The sequence below is a fragment of the Pipistrellus kuhlii genome, unplaced genomic scaffold, assembly GCF_014108245.1.
Source record: "Pipistrellus kuhlii isolate mPipKuh1 unplaced genomic scaffold, mPipKuh1.p scaffold_m20_p_1, whole genome shotgun sequence".
Taxonomy (NCBI): Eukaryota; Metazoa; Chordata; class Mammalia; order Chiroptera; family Vespertilionidae; genus Pipistrellus; species Pipistrellus kuhlii.
This window is the reverse complement of record NW_023425404.1, coordinates 104,937,140-104,956,165: the sequence shown is the minus strand read 5'-3', so window position 1 is coordinate 104,956,165 and position 19,026 is coordinate 104,937,140. Positions and strand designations below refer to the sequence as shown.

Genomic DNA, 19,026 nt, shown 5'->3' with positions numbered 1-19,026 from the left:
CTTTCTTCTTGGAAAAAAATTTAATAATGAAGAATGCCTCAAAAATGCATTGACTGAATTTTTTGCATCAAAATCACAAGAATTTTACAACAGAGGGATTAAAATGCTTCCTGAGCGTTGGGCACAAGTAGTAGAAAACAACGGCAACTATATTGTTGATTAAATTTTGTTGTATTGTTTAAATAAATTCGATTTAAAAAAGTATTAGAAAACGACATTAATTATTACTAAACCTAATATCTATGAAATGGGCCTATCCTTTTAACTGCAGCTAAAGACTCTTCTATTTTAAGAGTTTACGCACCATTTTGAATTATAAAACTATAATATTACCTTCTCCTTCTTTGATAATATAAATGCACCAACCACTGGGCAATAAAAGGCCATATGATAGCAAAGGTTAATGCACCAGGAGACATCTCGAAGGGCCACCACGATGATCTCTAACAAAATAAAATAAGCTGGTCAGCAATCTATTACATATTGTATGTATAAACTTAAAAATAATTCATAATTCTGAAAATATATAACTACTAATAAATCTCCTGATAGAGGGGGAAAATCTGTACTTTAGACAATAATTTGGTAAATAAACTTTCAGTAGTAGTTCAGACTTAAATAAACACAAAATAAAGATATGCATTTAATTTCAAAGTCCTAAAGGGTAGACTTTTTCTGGAATTCTTTTTTTTTTTTTTTTTTTTTTTTTTTTTGGTGATTCCCATTCATGATTACTTTATTTTTCATCAGAAGCAGTTTTCTTAAATTTAGAAGACAAATATGGGAAAAAAATAGATTTTTAAACCTTTGGAATTCTTTAAGAGTCTGTATAATCTAAATTAACTGTAACTTACTTGAAACCCTGGCTCTTAGATTTAAAAAACATTTCTTACCTGTGAGGAAGGCAGATTACTAGTCTGTAATGTTGATGATTTTGCCTATAAATACAAATGAAAATAATTTAGCTTTGATAAATAAGAAAAATATAATAATTTTTAACATATTTTTATTGATTTCATTTTATGCCATTAATTGAACATTCCTGAAACTGCATTTCGTTTTCTGTCAGTGTGCCAGTTTTATCTGTAAACACATGCTCCACCTGTCCAAGCTCTTCATTCATATCAGAAGTATTAACTTGAACTTTCTGATCTTATTCTTATCAAGATCCCAACCAATAAAAATGATCCAAGAAATTTCTGCATTTCGGCTGTCACATACAATGAAATTGGAATGATGAAATTGTAGAGTACCAAAAAGGCAAAGAAATATGAAATAAATTTTCTGTTTTTTGGTTATACCGAGGTTCATCCCATTTTTCTTCAGTTTGCCATGTGTATTTCAAGATAGTACTGATTATGGCTTTAGAAATAAGGATTATTAGATAAATTATCAAAAATGTATGCATTGACTTTTCTACTGCAGATCACTTCTGTGTCTTGCTTTTATAATTTAACACCATCGTTTGTTTCCATTTCAGTATATACAGCGACACCAAATATTTCTTTTGTGTTTTTTAATATGGTTCCATGAAGCAAAGAGACTCTCTGGCCCCAGAGATCTTACAATTTCTTCCATTTGTTGGGTTATTATCATTCATCCCTTGAATCTGTACAAGTCTGCTTCTGGTTTCTGACATTCTATCACAGCTACAACAGTGTCCAAATTAGCAACTGTTTGTAACACTGCTGTTTCTGGAACTGCCATATGAGTCTTTAGGTTAGTTGCTCCATCAAAACTAGCAGTTGTCATGTGACAAGAATCATCAGGTCAACCTGAGGACAGAAGCACCAAATCTGCAGGGAAAATTTCACCTTTGGCTATTCGAACAATATCATCTACCCAGATTTTTTTTTATCTTGTTTTTACAAGGCCACCACTTCAAACAACATAAACAGGAGCTCCATTTACCTCATTATCTGAGTTATGTCATAATCAACCTTCATACCCATGCTTTATGGCAGTTACTGTTATCACAAAGAATAATGGAAGTCCACTGGTGACTGGATTGGTAGGTGTATCAATCATAAGCTGAACCAAAAATATAGTAAGAAAATAAAAATTTGCCACTCTTCTGAATTCAAATAAATTCTTTGGAACAAAATTCCACACAGTGTACTTAGATGAAACGGTCCAGTTATCTATAAATTTCTGAGGTGTGTAAAGGCCATTGTGAGGAAACCTGTTGGCTATGTAGATAGTTCTTGTGTCACTTTAATGTGGTGGGTCAAAACCCAGCTGCTGCCGGACCCAGCGCCACATGCCCCTGCCATCGCTGTCCCAGCCCGTGGGACACAGGAACACAGGCGCTGCAGGTGTTGGCCCACGAGCCAGAGGGGAAGTGTGAGAGCCACTCTGGCTAAAGTTGTGCTCGCCGCTCCTGCTCCTGCCGCTGCCCCTCAATCCCTGCTCCCTACGCGGGGCCCCAAGATCTCACAGCCCAACGCCACCCCCACCTTACATTGCTGAGCCGGGTGCCTCTTGGCAACCACCTTCATTATTGACCGTTGTCACCCAAAGCACCGCCACAACACCCCCTGCCCATCCACCTCCCACACATACCACATACGTTTCTTTAGCCTAGATGTTAGACACTTATTATTCCAGTTTCTCTATTTATTATAAGTACAGAGAAATGGTATTAAGATTAATGAGATCAGCCGAAACCAGTTTGGCTCAATGGATAGAGCGTCAGCCTGCGGACTGAAAGGTCCCGGGTTCGATTCCGGTCAAGAGCACGTACCTTGGTTGCGGGCACATCCCCAGTGGGGGGTGTGCAAGAGGCAGCTGGTCAATGTATCTTTCTCATCGACATTTCTAACTCTCTATCCCTCTCAATTCCTCTCTGTGTAAAAATCAATAAAAATATATTTTAAAAAAAAAGATTAATGAGATCATTTATTGATTCATTGAATAAAAATTTACTGAGTGTCTATTATGAAGTCACTACTCTGGGCATTGAGCAAAGTGACAAAAATCGCTGACCTAATGAAGCTTATATTCTAATGGAAGGCTACAGGTAATAATAAATAAATCAGTAAAATATACTGTATGTCAGGTAGTGATAAGTGTCATAAAGAAAAATAAAACGGAGAAGGGAGTTGAGTCATGTTGGAGGAGGGAAAACAGAAGCAGGAGTGGCCGAGGAAGGCTTTGCTGAAATTTGAGCAAAGACCTAAACAAAGAACAGTTGTAAACTATGTATTAACATCTGTGCAGAGAGAACAGCAAGTGCGAAGACCCAGGGTGGGAGGAAGCCTGCTGCTGGCAAATGTGTGTGGCCCAGTATGACTACACCTTACAGGTAAACTAAATTAATTTTCTCTAGATGTTGCATTAAGTCTTCAGACCATTAAGGTGTTAAAGAAGGTATAGTTCTAGTATACTCAAGTTGCAAACATGGAGAGAATCTAGAAAAGGTAAGAATTTTTATAATGCTCCTTGTAATACTACTTTGTAGGCATAATAATATCTAACCAAGAAATTTACTTTAATATCTAACCAAGAGACTTACTTCTCCAGGCTTAATGAAATAGGGCAGGCGTCTTCAAACTACGGCCCACGGGCCACATGCGGCCCGCAGAGGAGTCTGATCCAGCCCGCCAGGTTTTTTGGGCAGTGAGCGCAGCCGAGGTGTTACAGTAGGAATTAGTAGTTCATATAGTCCGGCCCTCCAGCTCTCTGAGGGACTGTGATCTGGCCCCCACTTTAAAAAGTTTGAGGACCCCTGAAATAGGGGGTAGATTTACAAAGTTGAGCTCCTAGGTATCCCACAAGTCAATATGATATAGAAAGGAACTCAAGGTGAACAAATCAGTAATTACTAACAAATACTAACACAGAATCAGAACAAATGCAAATATGAGTAAATTTTTTTCCTAACAAATGCTCTGGAAAGGCAAATGAAGATTCCCAAAGACACCTGTTTACAACTAAGTGATAACCGTTAATCTACACTAATAAAAGAGAAACATGCAAACTGACTGTCACTTCACGATACCACCAGCCAATCATGCATGAGTATGCAAATTAACCTGAAAAAGATGGCGGCAGCCCTGCCCCCCAGCTGCTCCAGGCCTCTGGGCAGCACACAAGCAGGCACAGAGTGGCCAGGCAGGGCGGGACACCTGTCATAAGAGGGAGGGTGGGAAACGGAGGGAGCTATAAGAGTAGTGCTTTGGATGCAGCAAAGACTGAAGACTTTGGTTGGAGTGAAGATGGAAGGCAGTGGCCAGAGTGAAGGCCTGGATCCTGGGTGCCAGAGGAAAACTGGTACCAGCAGCCAGGGGAAGGAAGGCCTATGGCATGAATCTTCATGCAATGGGCCTCTAGTCTATATATAAAAGCCTAAGCAACCATTACAATACAACAACTGGTCGCTATGACACGCACTGACCACCAAGGGGTAGATGCTCAACGCAGGAGCTGCTCCCAGCCCACAGGTCCCGATCACCAATGCAGCCTACCTACCAACCTCCTGGTCCCTCTCTCCAGCTGGCAGTCCCTGATCGCCTGATTGGGCTGGGCCCCCAGGCTGGGATAAGGAATCAGGGGTTGGTGGCAGCAGATGTGGCCCTTTCCTAGGGGGACCAAGGGCAACCTCCTAGGTCTCTCTCCTTCTGTCCCTCCCCTAGGCCCTGATCAGCCTACCGCCTGCCGGCTGCAGTGGTAGTTGGCCCTTACCTCCACCGGCAGGCTGATTGCCCGATTGGGGCCTGCTGGCCAACCTCCCAGTTCCTCCCCCCAGCCAGCAGGTCCCAATCGCCTGATCAGGGCCTGTCCCTGGGCTACGACAGGAAACCAGGGGTGGGTGGCAGCAGAAGTAGGCAGTGAGGGAAGGAGGAGGGGGAGGCAGGGAATCTGATCCATCCTCATTGCCAGCCAGGCCTAGGGTTGCCACCCATGCAAGAATTTCATGCACCAGGCCTCTAGCAATTATATATAATAAGCAAGATGACTTTTTGCTTTAATGATATTTGTCCATATATATTGTTAAAGAAAATAAAATTCAATGATACTTGTCTAAGAGAAACACTGATTTGTTGTTCTACTTATTTATGCATTTATTGGTTACTTCTTATATATATACCCTGACCAGAGATTGAACCCCAACTTTGGCATATTAGAACAATGCTCTAATCAACTGAGCTAACTGGCCAAGGCTAAAATTTTATTTTTAAAATACTTAAAAGGGAGAATCCAAGATGGCTGTGTCCAGGTAAACACCTAGCCGCAGTGCACACAACAATTTCAATAAAATACAACTAAAATATAAAATGGACATTGCCCAGAACTACAGGAAAGTCGACTGACTAGAAATTCTACAACGAGAAGCAAGGAGAAAACCAGAAGGAAGCGCGGAGGAACTGGAAAAGCCTAAGGTACGGAGACACACGGCGCGCGCGGAGAGGACAGAGCCGGAGAGGAGGGAGGCTAAGTGCCTGGCTGGTGTTCGCTAGCAGGAAGGAGATAAACACTCCGACTGCGTTGGGCCCCAGTTGTGACTGCTCTGAACCCCAGTTCTAGGCCAGACCCTGGAAACCCAGGCTCACACAGCGGGAGCTGGGCTGTAAGGCGGAACCCCGGGGGAGCGGAGAAAGGAGATCCCGGCTGCGCTCACATTGCTCGCAGAGAAGGGACCGTCGGCTGTGCCGCAGGATTGCCCTGGGGGTTAGGAGACTGGGGCTCCAGACTGCTCTGAACGCCACCTCCAACCCCACTTCCAACTGAACTGAACCCCAATACGGGCTCATTGGGGGAGAGCATAGACTGTTTGGTAGCAGGCGAAAATCGAGGGCACCTTCCTCTCAGAGGCGCTTGCAACGGAGTCCTGAAGGACCCTGGGGATTACTGAGACCCAGGAACCGAATAGGGTGGGGCTGACGGAAGCCAAGGCTGTAGGCTCCATCCTGAAACCCCACCCCATCTAAAGCTGCGAAATGCGACAACGAAATAGATCACAAACGAAAGAAATGGAGGACAAAAAGCGACTGGATATAGAGTTCAAATCTACGCTTATAAGGTTTTTCAAGAATTTCCTAGAAAAGATCGATAAGACCTATGAGGATATGAAAAGAGATCAACTAGAATTAATAAGGAATCAACAAGAAATGATAAGGGATCAACAAGAAATGATAAGGGATCTACAAGAAATAAAGAATACATTGTCTGAAATAAAACATATTATACCGAGTCCTAAAAACAGAATGGAAGATCGCAAGAATCAAGTCAAAGATTTGAACATAAAGAGCCAGAAGACACTCCTCCACAGAAGCTAGAAGGCAAGAGAATCCAGAAAATTGAAGATAATGTAAGAAACCTCTGGGACAACTTCAAGCGAACCAACATCAGAATTATGGGGGTCCCAGAAGATGAGAGAGAGCAAGATATTGAAAACATACTGAAAGAAATAGTGACAGAAAACTTCCCCCACCTGGTGAAAGAATTAGACTTACAAGTCCAGGAAGTGCACAGAACTCCAAACAAAAGGAATCCAAAGAGGACCACACCAAGACAAATCATAATTAAAATTCCAAGAGCAAAAGACAAAGAGAAAATATTAAAAGCAGCAAGAGCAAAAAAGGTAGTTACCTATAAAGGAGCACCTATTCGATTGTCAGCTGACTTCTCAACAGAAACCATGCAGGCCAGACGGGAATGGCAAGAAATACTCAAGGTGATGAATAGTAAGAACCTACAGCCAAAGATAATCTATCCAGCAAAGCTATCACTCAAATTCGAAGGTCAGATAAAGAGCTTCACTAATTAAAAAAAGCTAAAGGAGTTCATCACCACCAAACCAGAATTATATGAATTGCTGAAGAGGGTTCTTTCAGAAGAGAAAGTAAATAAAAATAAAAATTATGAACAAGAAATAGATACGTAACTATCAACAAGTGAATCTAAAAACCAAGGAAATTAAAAAAAAAACTGATGAACAATATTAACTGTTGAATATAATAGAATCAGAGGTATGGAAGGGGAGTGAACTGACGATTCTTGGGAAAAGGGAAGAGGGGGATGTGGGAAGAGACTGAACATAAACTGTGCACCTATGGATGAGGACAATGGGGAGTGGGGAAAGGGCAGAGGGTGGGGTGGGAACCTGGTGGAGGAGAGCAATGGTGGGGGGGGGGAATGAACATTTGTAATAATATGAACAATAAAAACTTATTTAAAAAATAAAATAAAATAAAATAAAATAAAAAATAAAATAAAATACTTAAAAGAATAAAATATCCAGAGAATCGCCCTAACTGGGGTATTTATGCAAATTTTCATTCATACTAATGAATTATGCAAAATTTAAGGGAGAAAGTCCTTAATGTGTCAGAATCTTTTTTTAAAAGACAAGGACTCCACCCAGTCAGTGTAGTACAGTTGATTGAGCATCAGACCATACACCAAGAGGTTGCCAGTTTGATTCCTGATCAGGGCATATGCCCAGGATATGGGCTCAATCCTCAGTAGGGGGCATTCAGGAGGCAGCTGATCAATGATTCTCTCTCAGCATTGATGCTTCTATTTCTTTCTCTCCTGCTCCCTTTCTCTCTCAAATCAATATAAATGTTTTAAAAATAAATACAATTAAAATGTGAAATAATAAATTATCCATGAGTTAAATACTAAGACCAGACCTGTTAAGTCCAAATGACTACTCTTAATGTATTACTTTTTGTGACTATTTTTCTGTATCAAATCTTCCCAGATTCATAAAGTTGCTGTCACATAGTTTCTTTGGAAATACTGAGCTTTCAGTTGAGGTAGTCATTAAAAACTGGGTAGGGGCAGCCCTCTTTGGGGCACACCCATTTGAATCTCCTTTGCAGGGGAATTTTCTCTCTTTTTCCATTTTGTTAATCTTCACCAGAGGATATTTTTTCCATTGATTTTTAGGGAGAGTGGAAGGCAGGGCGGGCGGGGAAAGAGAAACATCAAGGAAAGAGAAACATCACACCAATCAATGTGTCTTTCACATTGATGTTTCTCTGTCTTTTCCTCTCTGTCTCTCTAAAAAGATCAATGGAAACATATCCTCGGGTAAGGATTAACAACTAAAATAACCAAAAGAATCAGTAACAATATATCTCTACAGCATTTTTTTTTAAAGATTTTATTATTTTATTGATTTTTAGAGAGGAAAGGAGAGGAAGAGAGAGCAAAAAATCAATGCTAGATTGGAACATTGATGGGCTGCTTCCTGCACACCCCCTGCCAGGGATCAGGAATTGAGCCCGTAACCCAGGTAAGTCTCCTGACTAGAAATTGAACCGTGACCTCCTGGTTCATAGGTCAATGCTCAACCACTAAGCCACACCAGCATTTTTAAAAGAGATCAAGATAGAGGACAATGCTTACTACAAAAGAATAACTCTTTAATGATTAACTTTAGGGCATTAGGTATGATCTATTTATTAGTTACTTAAACTATTTTTTAAAGTTCTTATTCTTCTACTACCAAGCAATCTATCCTTCCTCTAATTTTACACTAAAATTTTACTATTATTTTATTTTTTTATTTTTTTTAAAATATATTTTATTGATTTTTGTACAGAATGGAAGGGAGAGAGATAGAGAGTTCGAAACATCAATGAGAGAGAGTCATCGATCAGCTGCCTCTTGCACACCCCCCACTGGGGATATGCCCGCAACCAAGGTACATGCCCTTGACAGGAATCGAACCCGGGGCCCTTCAGTCCCCAAGCCGACGCTCTATCCATTGAGCCAAACCGGTCCTGGCTACTATTATTTTAACTGGCATTTAGCTTCTGGGGCAGTTTGAAGTAATATTTTCAAAAGTAGGTCCTATTTGTTTATTTTTCAATCATTAAAATACAGTAATTTCTGTAAATCCAATCAATCTAGATTATAAAGTTTCAAAGATCAACAAGTAGAAGATAAATTTGAAAGCTTACCTGTGAAGCTGTTAGTGTTTCCAGTTTATGAAGTCTCTGAAGGACATTCTGCATGTCCTCCTGCAGCCGCATGAGCACAAGAGCAATCTGCTCATTGAGGCTGCCTCTTGTTCCTCTATCTGAACCCCAGCGTTCTCCATCACCTCCACTTCCCATTTGCCGACTCTTGGTTCCTTCGCTCAAATGTTGCATCCTATGTCCTATTTTAAGAGAGCAAACAAGTTAGTTTTAAGTTATTTCTATAAAAGTAGAAATGGTGTGTTTTATTCATTTTCCTATTATTTAAGATCTAACTTTCCTAAGTGGAGTGGGAGCAATCAGGAACTACACAAACAAAATAAATTACTGGGGTCAAAGGATAGATATACACACTTCTACTTATATTGATATATTCTTAGATTTTTATTTAAGGTTTTATAATGTACTTAATATACTAGCACATGACGAAATGCATATAATGCACAAATGATATATACATATTCAGGGTGCATTCTCAAAAATTCTTTACTAAAAGTAACAAGATTGAAAATATTTAAAAGACTTTCTTTAGAGTATTAATATTGTATTAAATAATTAGATTTTCCTTTCTGGTCACTGTAAGTCTCTCAAGTAATTTAAAATGCTTTTTTGGTCCTCAGCGGATAGAGCTTCGTCCTGCAGACTAAAGCGCTCTGGGTTCAATTCCAGTCAAGGGCACATACCCAGGGTTGTGTGCTTGATCCCCAACAAGGGGCATGCAAAAGGCAACTGATCAGTGACTCTCATTGATGTTTCCACCTCTCTCTCCCTCTCCCTCCTCTCTAAAAAAAAAAATAATAATAATAATAATAGTAATAATAAATAAAAGCAAAAGTTTAAAAACTAATAATAAAAATAAAATGCTTTTGTTATAAATTCCATTATATTTATATAAATATTAAAATCTCATTACTTTAAAAATGTTATTATATATATCATTTATTCTTTTTATATATTTACAAAATTGGTATTACCCCTTTACATGATTTTATATCCTACTTTAAAATACTATAAACATTTATCATTGTTAAACTTTATTCCAAAAACACTGAAATGGCTGCATAAATTCCCTAGTAAGACATGAATTTATTCAATTTTACTATACACTTTTGGATAATTAGGATCAATTCAAATTTTTGAAATTATAAATAACATTGAGATAAATGTCTTTGTATATAAATTCTTGTCTATATTTCTACTGTTGGTTTTTGTTTTTTTAGTTTTTAGGACAGAAAGATTCAAAGAAGAATTACTGGGTCAAGGTTTAACAACCCTGTGGAGTTTCCTCGTGAGTGTTGCCAAGCTATTTTTTTGAAAGGCTGAGACAGTTCTGTACTGCAATATATAAAAGGTACCACCATGCTACTCTACCTTTGCAGAAATGAAATACTTTAAGTTTTTACATTTGCTAATATAGTAGGTAAGTTTTGCTTGTTTTGTTTTCCACAACAAACTGGCAACTACCTACCTCATTGCCCTTCAACATCCTGGTACCCTAAAACAGCAATATTCACAAAACCATGTCTTAAATTGTTTTATGTACATTTTTTTCAACCAAATTCACAGATAATCCTTGAACGTGTTATGACCTCATAAAATTAAACAGGGATTTTCCTTTCATTTTAGGTACAACATAATAACTTAATATTTGTATATACTGTGAAATGATCACCACAATAAGTCTAGTTAACATCCATCACCATACGTAGTTACAGATTTGTTTTCTTGTGATAAGAACTTTTAAGATCTATTAAATTAGTAATTTTCAAATATATAATACAGAATCATTTAACTGTAGTAACATTGTATATTACATCTCCATAACTTATTTTATAACTAAAAGTTTGTACCTTTCAACCACTTTTACTCATTTTGCCCTCTTTCCGCCTCTGGGAATCACCAATCTGCAACTGTTCTCTGTATTTATGAGCTTGTTTTTGTTTGTTGGTTTTTTAGATTACACATAAGTGAGATAATAAGCATTTGTCTTTCCATTAATTCTCTTTTATGACAATACCTACTCATTCCTTACTATGAGCAATTATAAAGTATTTACTTCTCTTCCCCATTCAACTCTATTACCTCATCACATTACTATTCTTAATGCTTACTTTTTTATTGTTAAATATTCTTTTATCTCTGTTGTAACATTTTATGTATCTGAGCTGTCAGTTAAATGATATCTTTTAATTTAAGTAAAGAAATGTAAAAAAGACCAAGAATTTTAATTATTATCAAAAGTAAGTAAAATAAGCATTAGCACAGTTGGAGGAACTGCTAAGTGATTACTCAGGGGATGAAAGTTGGCTGCCTCAAAAAATTTCATAAAAAAATATAAATATAGAAATGCCCCTTCCCATATTTTTAGAGAAAACACACTACTATGCCTTGTGGAGTAAAAGGAGAACTAGAAAATTTTAAAAATGGACAGATGTTATGTACAGATAACTTTTAACATTTCCTTTGTAAATTGATAGTTGTAATATTTTTCCAATCTAGAACCTATTACTTTGCTAATTAGGTTATAAAGTCAGAAAAAAAAGAAAAGAAAGCGAGAAATAAAGAATACACACCTCTCCCTCTTCTGACATTAGAGAATTCCTCATTTTCTCCACCCCGTTTCTCAGGGTGTGGCGTACCACTGTTACCTCTTCCATCTTCTCCTCCATGCTTTACTTCACCTTTTCCTTCAACTGCTGCCACCTGCATCTCCCCAATATTGCCATTTCCAGGAGAAATTTGAACATCTTCAGGAAAACCAGAATTTTCCAAGGGCTTATTGGGATCACCACCCAAGTAATATCGATATGGTCCATTGTTTGATGTAAAGCTATCTAAAGACTACAAATTTAAAACAAGACTTAATTAAAAGTTACAAACAAATTATACACCACAAAGTTTTCTTATTAATGGATTACTGTTGTTATAAAATATTTTTGTTTTAATAAAAGTATTTTTATTTAAAATTCTTTAATTCATATTCTGCCTCCTATATGTAGGGAAAAAAATGGGATAGAAATGAATCATCCATGAACAAAGAATTGAGAAATTACACAATAAATTGTTCTCATGAGTCACTTATTCATCAAAGAAACATCTAAATGTCTACTTTAGCCTAGTTACTATGCTAAATTTTAAGGATAAATATGAAAAAAGAGAATCACTGCAAGAGGCTTCTAGTCTTAGCAGAAGAGAGATTATAACATAGTTTGATAAGCATAATGAAAAAGATACACAAAGAATACTATAGGAGCTCATACTGGGCTTGGTCAGGACAGCATTTCTGGAAGAAATGATATGAACTAAAACTTGAAGAACAGCATAGGAAAGAGGAGGTAGAGATTGGGGTGATGAAGTCACAAGTCAAGGAGCCCTTGGGGCCAGGAGAGCTGGATGAAGCAAGAAACAAATTGTCTCCTGGAGCCTTCAGAGGAGCACAGCTCTGCTGATAACTTGATTTCAGATTTCTAGCCTCCCTAAAGTTCTAGAACTATGAGATAATAAATTTCTTTTGTTTAAACAACTACAAAACTTGCAGAACAGATGCGTATAAGCCAATTCCAAAGTGTGGTAATGATGACAGTGTGTACCAATATCATAGTAGTGGGATAGAGGATGATTTGAGAACTTTTGAGATTACAGAATCTATAGGACTTGAAGACTGAATGTGGGGAGTAAGGGAAAGGAAAAGACTAGATGTGAAACTCACCAAAAGAAATATAGAGGATAAGGAGCTTTAGGAGACAAAAGAGACAATGGTATGTTATAGATAAGTAAGAAATTTGAGATTCGTAAGCAAGATGTCTAATAGGGCAGTAAGAATTCAGAAGAGAAATACAGCTTGAAGATATCACTTTGAGAGTAATTAGCATGTCATTGATGTTTAAAATCAAGGTAGAAATATGGCTTGAAGAACGCCATATTTAAGAGGTCAACAAGAGAAAGAAAAACTCACAGAGGAAGGTTACAAAGGAACTAAGAAGTATAAAAAGAAGCTCTTTAAAATGGTGTAATGGAAACCAATGAAGTATTTTCAAGGACAAAATAGTTAATATTGTTTAATGATATTCAAGTGAGATGGGAAAAGTAAAGCATCCATTCAAATTAGCAATGAACAAACAAAAAATTAGCAACAAAGGCATGATGATATACAATATATATATGAAATGAATCAATATCATGAATAAACATAACCAACAGAAAGCCTGACTGCAAAGGGGAGGAGGAAGATAAGACAATATTTACAAGGCATCAGAAGGTTCAGAGAGTCTTTTCTGATGGAAGAAATATAATAGCTTGAGAAAAATAAAGAACCAGAAGAGCGACACTGGTTGGAATAGTCTGGAAGGTATAAAAAATGAAGGTTCCCAAAGAAGTGAGAGAAAATATGATACCTTTTAGAGAAATTGGCTTAAGGTGGGAAGGTGACAAAGACTGAATGGGTGTAGCTTAGATTTAGTAAGTCAAAGACGTGAAGTTGGAGTAACATCCTAAGGTCTTCTATCTTCTCAGTGCAACAGAAAACAAATTTACTTTATGAAAGCAAGGAAAAGGTGAAATGGAACTAATAAATATCAATCCCCTACACACATCTCCCATTCTGGTAGAACTCTAGCTCCTTATGCTTTAGGTGATACTCATGAGCATCAACTATAATAAAAGCTGATTAGAAATATAAATTTGTGGATCCCATCACAGATCTATAAAATGAGAAAACCTGGGATTCAGGCCCAAGCATCTGTACTATCACAAGCTCCCCATTAAAATTTGAAAAGTACTGCTTAATAGATGAGAATGTATAAAAGGGGGAAAAAATCTAAAATGTTTCTCTCTTATTCTCTTACCTTAGAAATCTAACTCATCTGATAAAATTCCAAATGTTGTACTGATATATATTTTTTCATTTACTATACATATATATATTTCATATCTTCAAATATCGATTTCTTTCAGAACAGTACTTCCAAACCATTATCTATTCCATTAAGTGGTTATTCTAGAACATGGTTTGTTTTCAGCTTCTACAAAGTAGTAACTGCTAATAATTTGATCTCTCAAAAATCTCAAACTTTGCCCTACCTGGTTTGGCTCAGTGGATAGAACGTCAGCCTGCAGACAGAAAGGTTCTGGGTTTGATTCCAGTGAAGGGCACATACCCAGGTTGCAGGCTTGATCCCCAGTAGATGGTGTGAAGGAGGCAGACAGACAATGATACTATCTCATCATTGAGGTTTCTATCTCTCTCTCCCTCTCCGTTCCTCTCTGAAATCAATAAAAATATATATATTTATAAAGGAATGAGCTTAGCCCTGACCTGTGTTGCTCAGTGGTTACAGTGTGGGCCTGTTCACCAGAATCGTTGATTCGATTCCCAGTCAAGGACACGTACCTAGGCTGCAGATTCCATTCCTAGCCCTGGTCAAGGCACATGCCATAGGCACTCAATTGATGTCTCTCACATCAATGTTTCTCTGTCTCTGCCTCTCTTTTCCCTCTTACCTCCCTTCCACTCTCTCTCTCTAAAGATCAATGGGGATTAACAAAAACGAACAAACAAAAAAAGAATGAGTTTAAATTTAAAAATCAGAAAATTTAAAAAATTAATTATATTAGCAGATTGACTAATACCTCAATGGATAAGAAATAGATGAAGCTTGTGTATAAAATAAATAATGGCTCTTCATGTTATTCTAGAAGTCATAAGAAAGTAGAGAAAAAGGAACTCATTGTAAAGTGATAACAACTACAGAGCAATAATAATGATGGTGTAATTGTTCATAGAATATAAGTGAATTCAATGTTTTTGGGGAAGAAGGAAAAAAAGTAAAGTATTACAGAAGCAACATGAGAAAGAAACATTCTACAGACTATAATCTTATTTTTAAACTTTTTATTATGGAAAATTTCAAACATATTAAAATAGAGTACTAATCACTCTGTTACAACTATTATCACTTCTGAGCTATTCTTACTCTTGTTTTATTTTACCTATGACTTCCATGCTCATCCCCAGTGAACTTGATTCTTAAGGACTCCAAAATTGATCACAGAAATTACATATATATTTTTTTAAGTACCCATCTAGGAAATTTGTGGGTGACAACTTATAATTAACCTACTCTTAGTGAGGATGGATGATATGGTGGGGCTGCATCTTATCTAAGAAGATTCCCTTCAAGAAGGGACATCTGCATTAGGTTTAAAGGATGTGAAGAAGTAAACTATGTATGTGGCAAAGAATGGTGAATTGCATTCCAGTAAAATGAATGCAAAGATGCTGGTGCTGGAAGAAGGAAGGGGAAATGGCTTGGCATATTAGAGGAGGGGTGGGGAACCTTTTCCTGCCAAGAATCACTTGGACATTTATAAAATTATTCACAGGCCATACAAAATTAGCAACCTAAATAAAGCTTGCTATATTTGGTCAAATACTTAAATAAGTCACTCCTAATGCCTTGGCAGGGCCAGACCAAATGATTTTGCGGGACTTATTAGAGGAACAGAGGGAAGGCTAGGGTAGGTAAGGGCAAAGCCCAAGTATGAGAGAGGTGTGAACAGAGGCCAAAAAGATAAGTAGAAGCCAGATCAGGCAGAGATCACTGAAGGGAGTTTAGTCTACCAACTGACTTATAGAGAAAACTAGAGGCCCGGTGCACAGATTCGTGCACCAGTGGGGTGTCTTGGCCTTGCTTGCAGGGATCGGGACAAAACCAGCTCTCCCAACATCCCCCAAGAGGTCCCGGATTGCAAGAGGGTTCAGGCCAAGCCAAAGGACCCCAATGGTGCACAATCAGGGCCAGGGAGGGACCATGTGAGGACTCCAGGGCATGACCAGACCATCTCACCCAATCACAGTCAGCTTGACCCCAACAACCAGCTAACCTACCGATCAGAGCATCTTCCCCCTGGTGGTCAGTGTGCATCCTAGCAACTGGTCATATGGTCAAATGACCATCAGACACTTAGCATTTTAGGCTTTTATTAAATAGGATAGGATCAAACCTAGAATCTAGTAACCAAATATTTACTGATTAAACTCATCCAGGTCTTTATCACCAACCTTCTCCAATCAAACATTTTTAAAAAGAAAAAAGTAGCCATAGCCGGTTTGGCTCAGTGAATACAGCATAGCCTGCAGACTGAAGGCTCTCAGGTTTGATTCTGCTCAAGGGCATATGCCCAGGTTTCAGGCTTGATCCCCAGTAGGGGGTATGCAAGAGGCAGCCAATCAATGTTTCTCTCTCATCACTGATGTTTCTATTTATCTCTCTCATTCCCTTTCTTTCTGAAATCAATAAAAATATATTTTTAAAAAGAAATAAAGAAAATAAAAAGAAAAAAGTAGCCTGGCCAGAGTAGCTCAGTTGGTTGAGCATTGTCCCATGAACCAAAAGGTTGCTGGTTCAATTCCTAACCAGGCATATACCAAGGTTTCAGGTTTGATCCTTGGTAGGGGAGGCAATGAATCGATTGATCTCTCTCTCTCTTACTCTCTCTCTTTCAAAACCAATAAAAATATATATTTTTTAAATTTTGGGAAAGGTAAGAGGTAAATTTAGATGCATTGTAACATTTTTAAAAGGGGGAACACAAAGAGAAAAAGTTAAAATCATTTCTTCAGGAAGGCAAAAGAGAAATAATTTTCTATAAAGTACCCTGAACTTTTAGAACATGGGGAGGGAAATAGTGGTAGGATTCAAAACCACCGAACATAAATACAGTTGTCAAAACCACTAGTCATTAACAGAAAAAATTGTCAAAGAGGATAAAAAAACAAACAAACATGGAGTTTTGCTCTGGCCAGGTAGCTCAATTGGTTGGAACATTGTCCTGATATGCCAAGACTGCAATCCACAGTTAGGGCACATACAAGAATCAACCAATGAATGCATAAATAAGTGGAATAACAAATTAATGTTTCTTTCAAATAAATGTTAAAAAATTGTTTTAATTCATGCAGTTTTAATAATTTTTTTTCAAATGTTAGCTTCCAATACTGAATCTTAATTAACTAAAATTTGAAAAGAATTTCAACTCAAACTTTCAGTTCAACATATTAAAGTCAATGTGAAGTACAGATTTGTTTCAAAATTATTTAATTTTCTTAAATGTTAATCAATGTTTTAAACATAGGGACTAGCATAAGTTTATTATCTGCCTACCCATCCTACCTCTCTCAGAATATTTACAAATATTATAAACCATAATAACTAAATTATTTTGAATAATCAGGAATTGAATACTCTTTCTAATTCACAAAAGAAAATTTAAAATAAATGTTTAATAATTTTAGAGGTAAGTTTTCAAAGTGATGAACAGCATGTATATTTGGTATTAACAGAAGTTACACATCAAGCCTGCCTGGGATGGCTCAGTGAATGAGCATCAACCCATGAATCAGGAAGTCACTGTTTGATTCCCAGTCAAGGCACATGTCTAGGTTGAGGGCTCGATCTCCAGTGTAGGGCATGCAGAAGGCAGCCAATCTATGATTCTCTCTCATCTTTAATGTTTCTTTTTTCTTTTTCTTTTTCTTAACATATTTTATTGATTTTTTACAGAGAGGAAGGGAGAGGGAGAGAAAGTTAGAAACATCGATGAGAGAGAAACATCGACCAGCTGCCTCTTGCATGCCCCCTACCAGGGTTGTGCCCGCAACCAATGTACATGCCCATGACCGGAATTGAACCTGGGACCTTTCAGTTCGAAGACCGACGCTCTACCATTAAGCCAAACTGGTTTTGGCTCATCTTTAATGTTTCTATCTCTCTCTCCCTCTCCCTTCCTCTCTGAAATTTTATAGCCTATCTAATAAAAGACTAATATGCAAATTGACTGTCACTCCAACACATAAAATGACTGCCACATGTGGTCAAAGATGGCGGCCCCATGTCAACACATGATGGCCACCACAAAATGGCCAGCAGGGAGGGCAGTTAGGGGTGACCAGGCCGGCAGAGGAGGGAAGTTGGGGACTACTGGGCCTGCAGGGAAGGGCAGTTGGGGGACCCAGGCCTGCAGGGGAAGACAGTTGGGGGGGACCAGGTCTGCAAGGGAAGACAGTTGGGGTGATCAAGCCTTCAGGGGAGGGCAGTTAGGGCTGACCAGGCCAGCAGGGGAGGGCAGTTAGGGGCAAACAGGCTGGCAGGAGAGCAGTTAGGCATCAATCAGGCAGGCATGGGAATGGTTGGGGGAATCAGGCTGGCAGGCAAAAGCAGTTAGGGGCAACCAGGAAGGCAGGAAAGTGAGCAGTTGAGAGCCAGCAGTCCTAGATTGTGAGAGGGATGTCTGACTGCCCGTTTAGATCTGATCCAGGTACCGGGATCAGGCCTAAATGGGCAGTCGGACATCCCTTGAGGGGTCCCAGATTGGAGAGGGCACAGGCTGGGCTGAGGGACATCTCCCCCCATGCATGAATTTCGTGCACCAGGCCTCTAGTATGTATATATTTAAAAACAAAAAGAAGCCGAGACTGGTTTGGCTAAATGGATAGAGCGTCGGCTTGGGGACTGAAGGGTCCAGGGTTCGATTCCGGTGAAGGGCATGTACCCTGGTTGCGGGCATATCCCCAGTAGGGGGTGTGCAAGAGGCAGCTTATCGATGACTCTCTCTCATCGATGTTTCTAACTCTTTATCTCTCTCCATTCCTCTCTGTACAAAATCAATAAAAATATATTAAAAAAATAAATAAATAAATAAAATAAAAAATAAAAAAAATAAAAACAAAAAGAAGTTATGAATCAAACTCTGATATTCCACTTTGAAAACTTGCCAATCAAAAAACGTCATTTTTCACTGATAATGGGTGGTGATGGTCTGGGGCAGAGGGCAGGGATGGGCTGTAGGGAGTTAATGGGGGGGGGGGGGGTGGACATAGGTAATACTTTCAACAATAAAGAATTTTTTTAATGTTGTTTTTACCTCTTCCTGGCCAAGTTGTTCCATGGAATCACAGTAAACTTCACTGTCTGAATCACTTGTCAAATGCTGAATTCCTGAAACATCTTCAACATGATCATCATTTATATCTAAAGATGAAAAAATGCCAAGATAGAATAATTATTCTCTAACTGAAGAAAAAATGCATTTATCC

At 38.2% G+C, this 19,026-nt stretch overlaps 1 protein-coding gene across 8 annotated transcripts in view; it reads right to left on the bottom strand.

Moving 5' to 3' along the window:
* ACBD5 (acyl-CoA binding domain containing 5) overlaps positions 1–19,026 on the bottom strand; it is a 63,318-nt gene that overhangs the window by 14,959 nt on the left and 29,333 nt on the right. For all 8 annotated transcript variants that reach the window (XM_036458934.2, XM_036458924.2, XM_036458888.2 and 5 more), the window contains 5 exons: positions 18,855–18,961; positions 11,507–11,774; positions 8,916–9,115; positions 894–938; positions 334–443 (listed from right to left, as the gene is read on the bottom strand). In XM_036458934.2, coding sequence (XP_036314827.1) covers positions 334–443; positions 894–938; positions 8,916–9,115; positions 11,507–11,774; positions 18,855–18,961 — 730 coding nt within the window. The remainder of the gene's footprint in view (positions 1–333; positions 444–893; positions 939–8,915; positions 9,116–11,506; positions 11,775–18,854; positions 18,962–19,026) is intronic.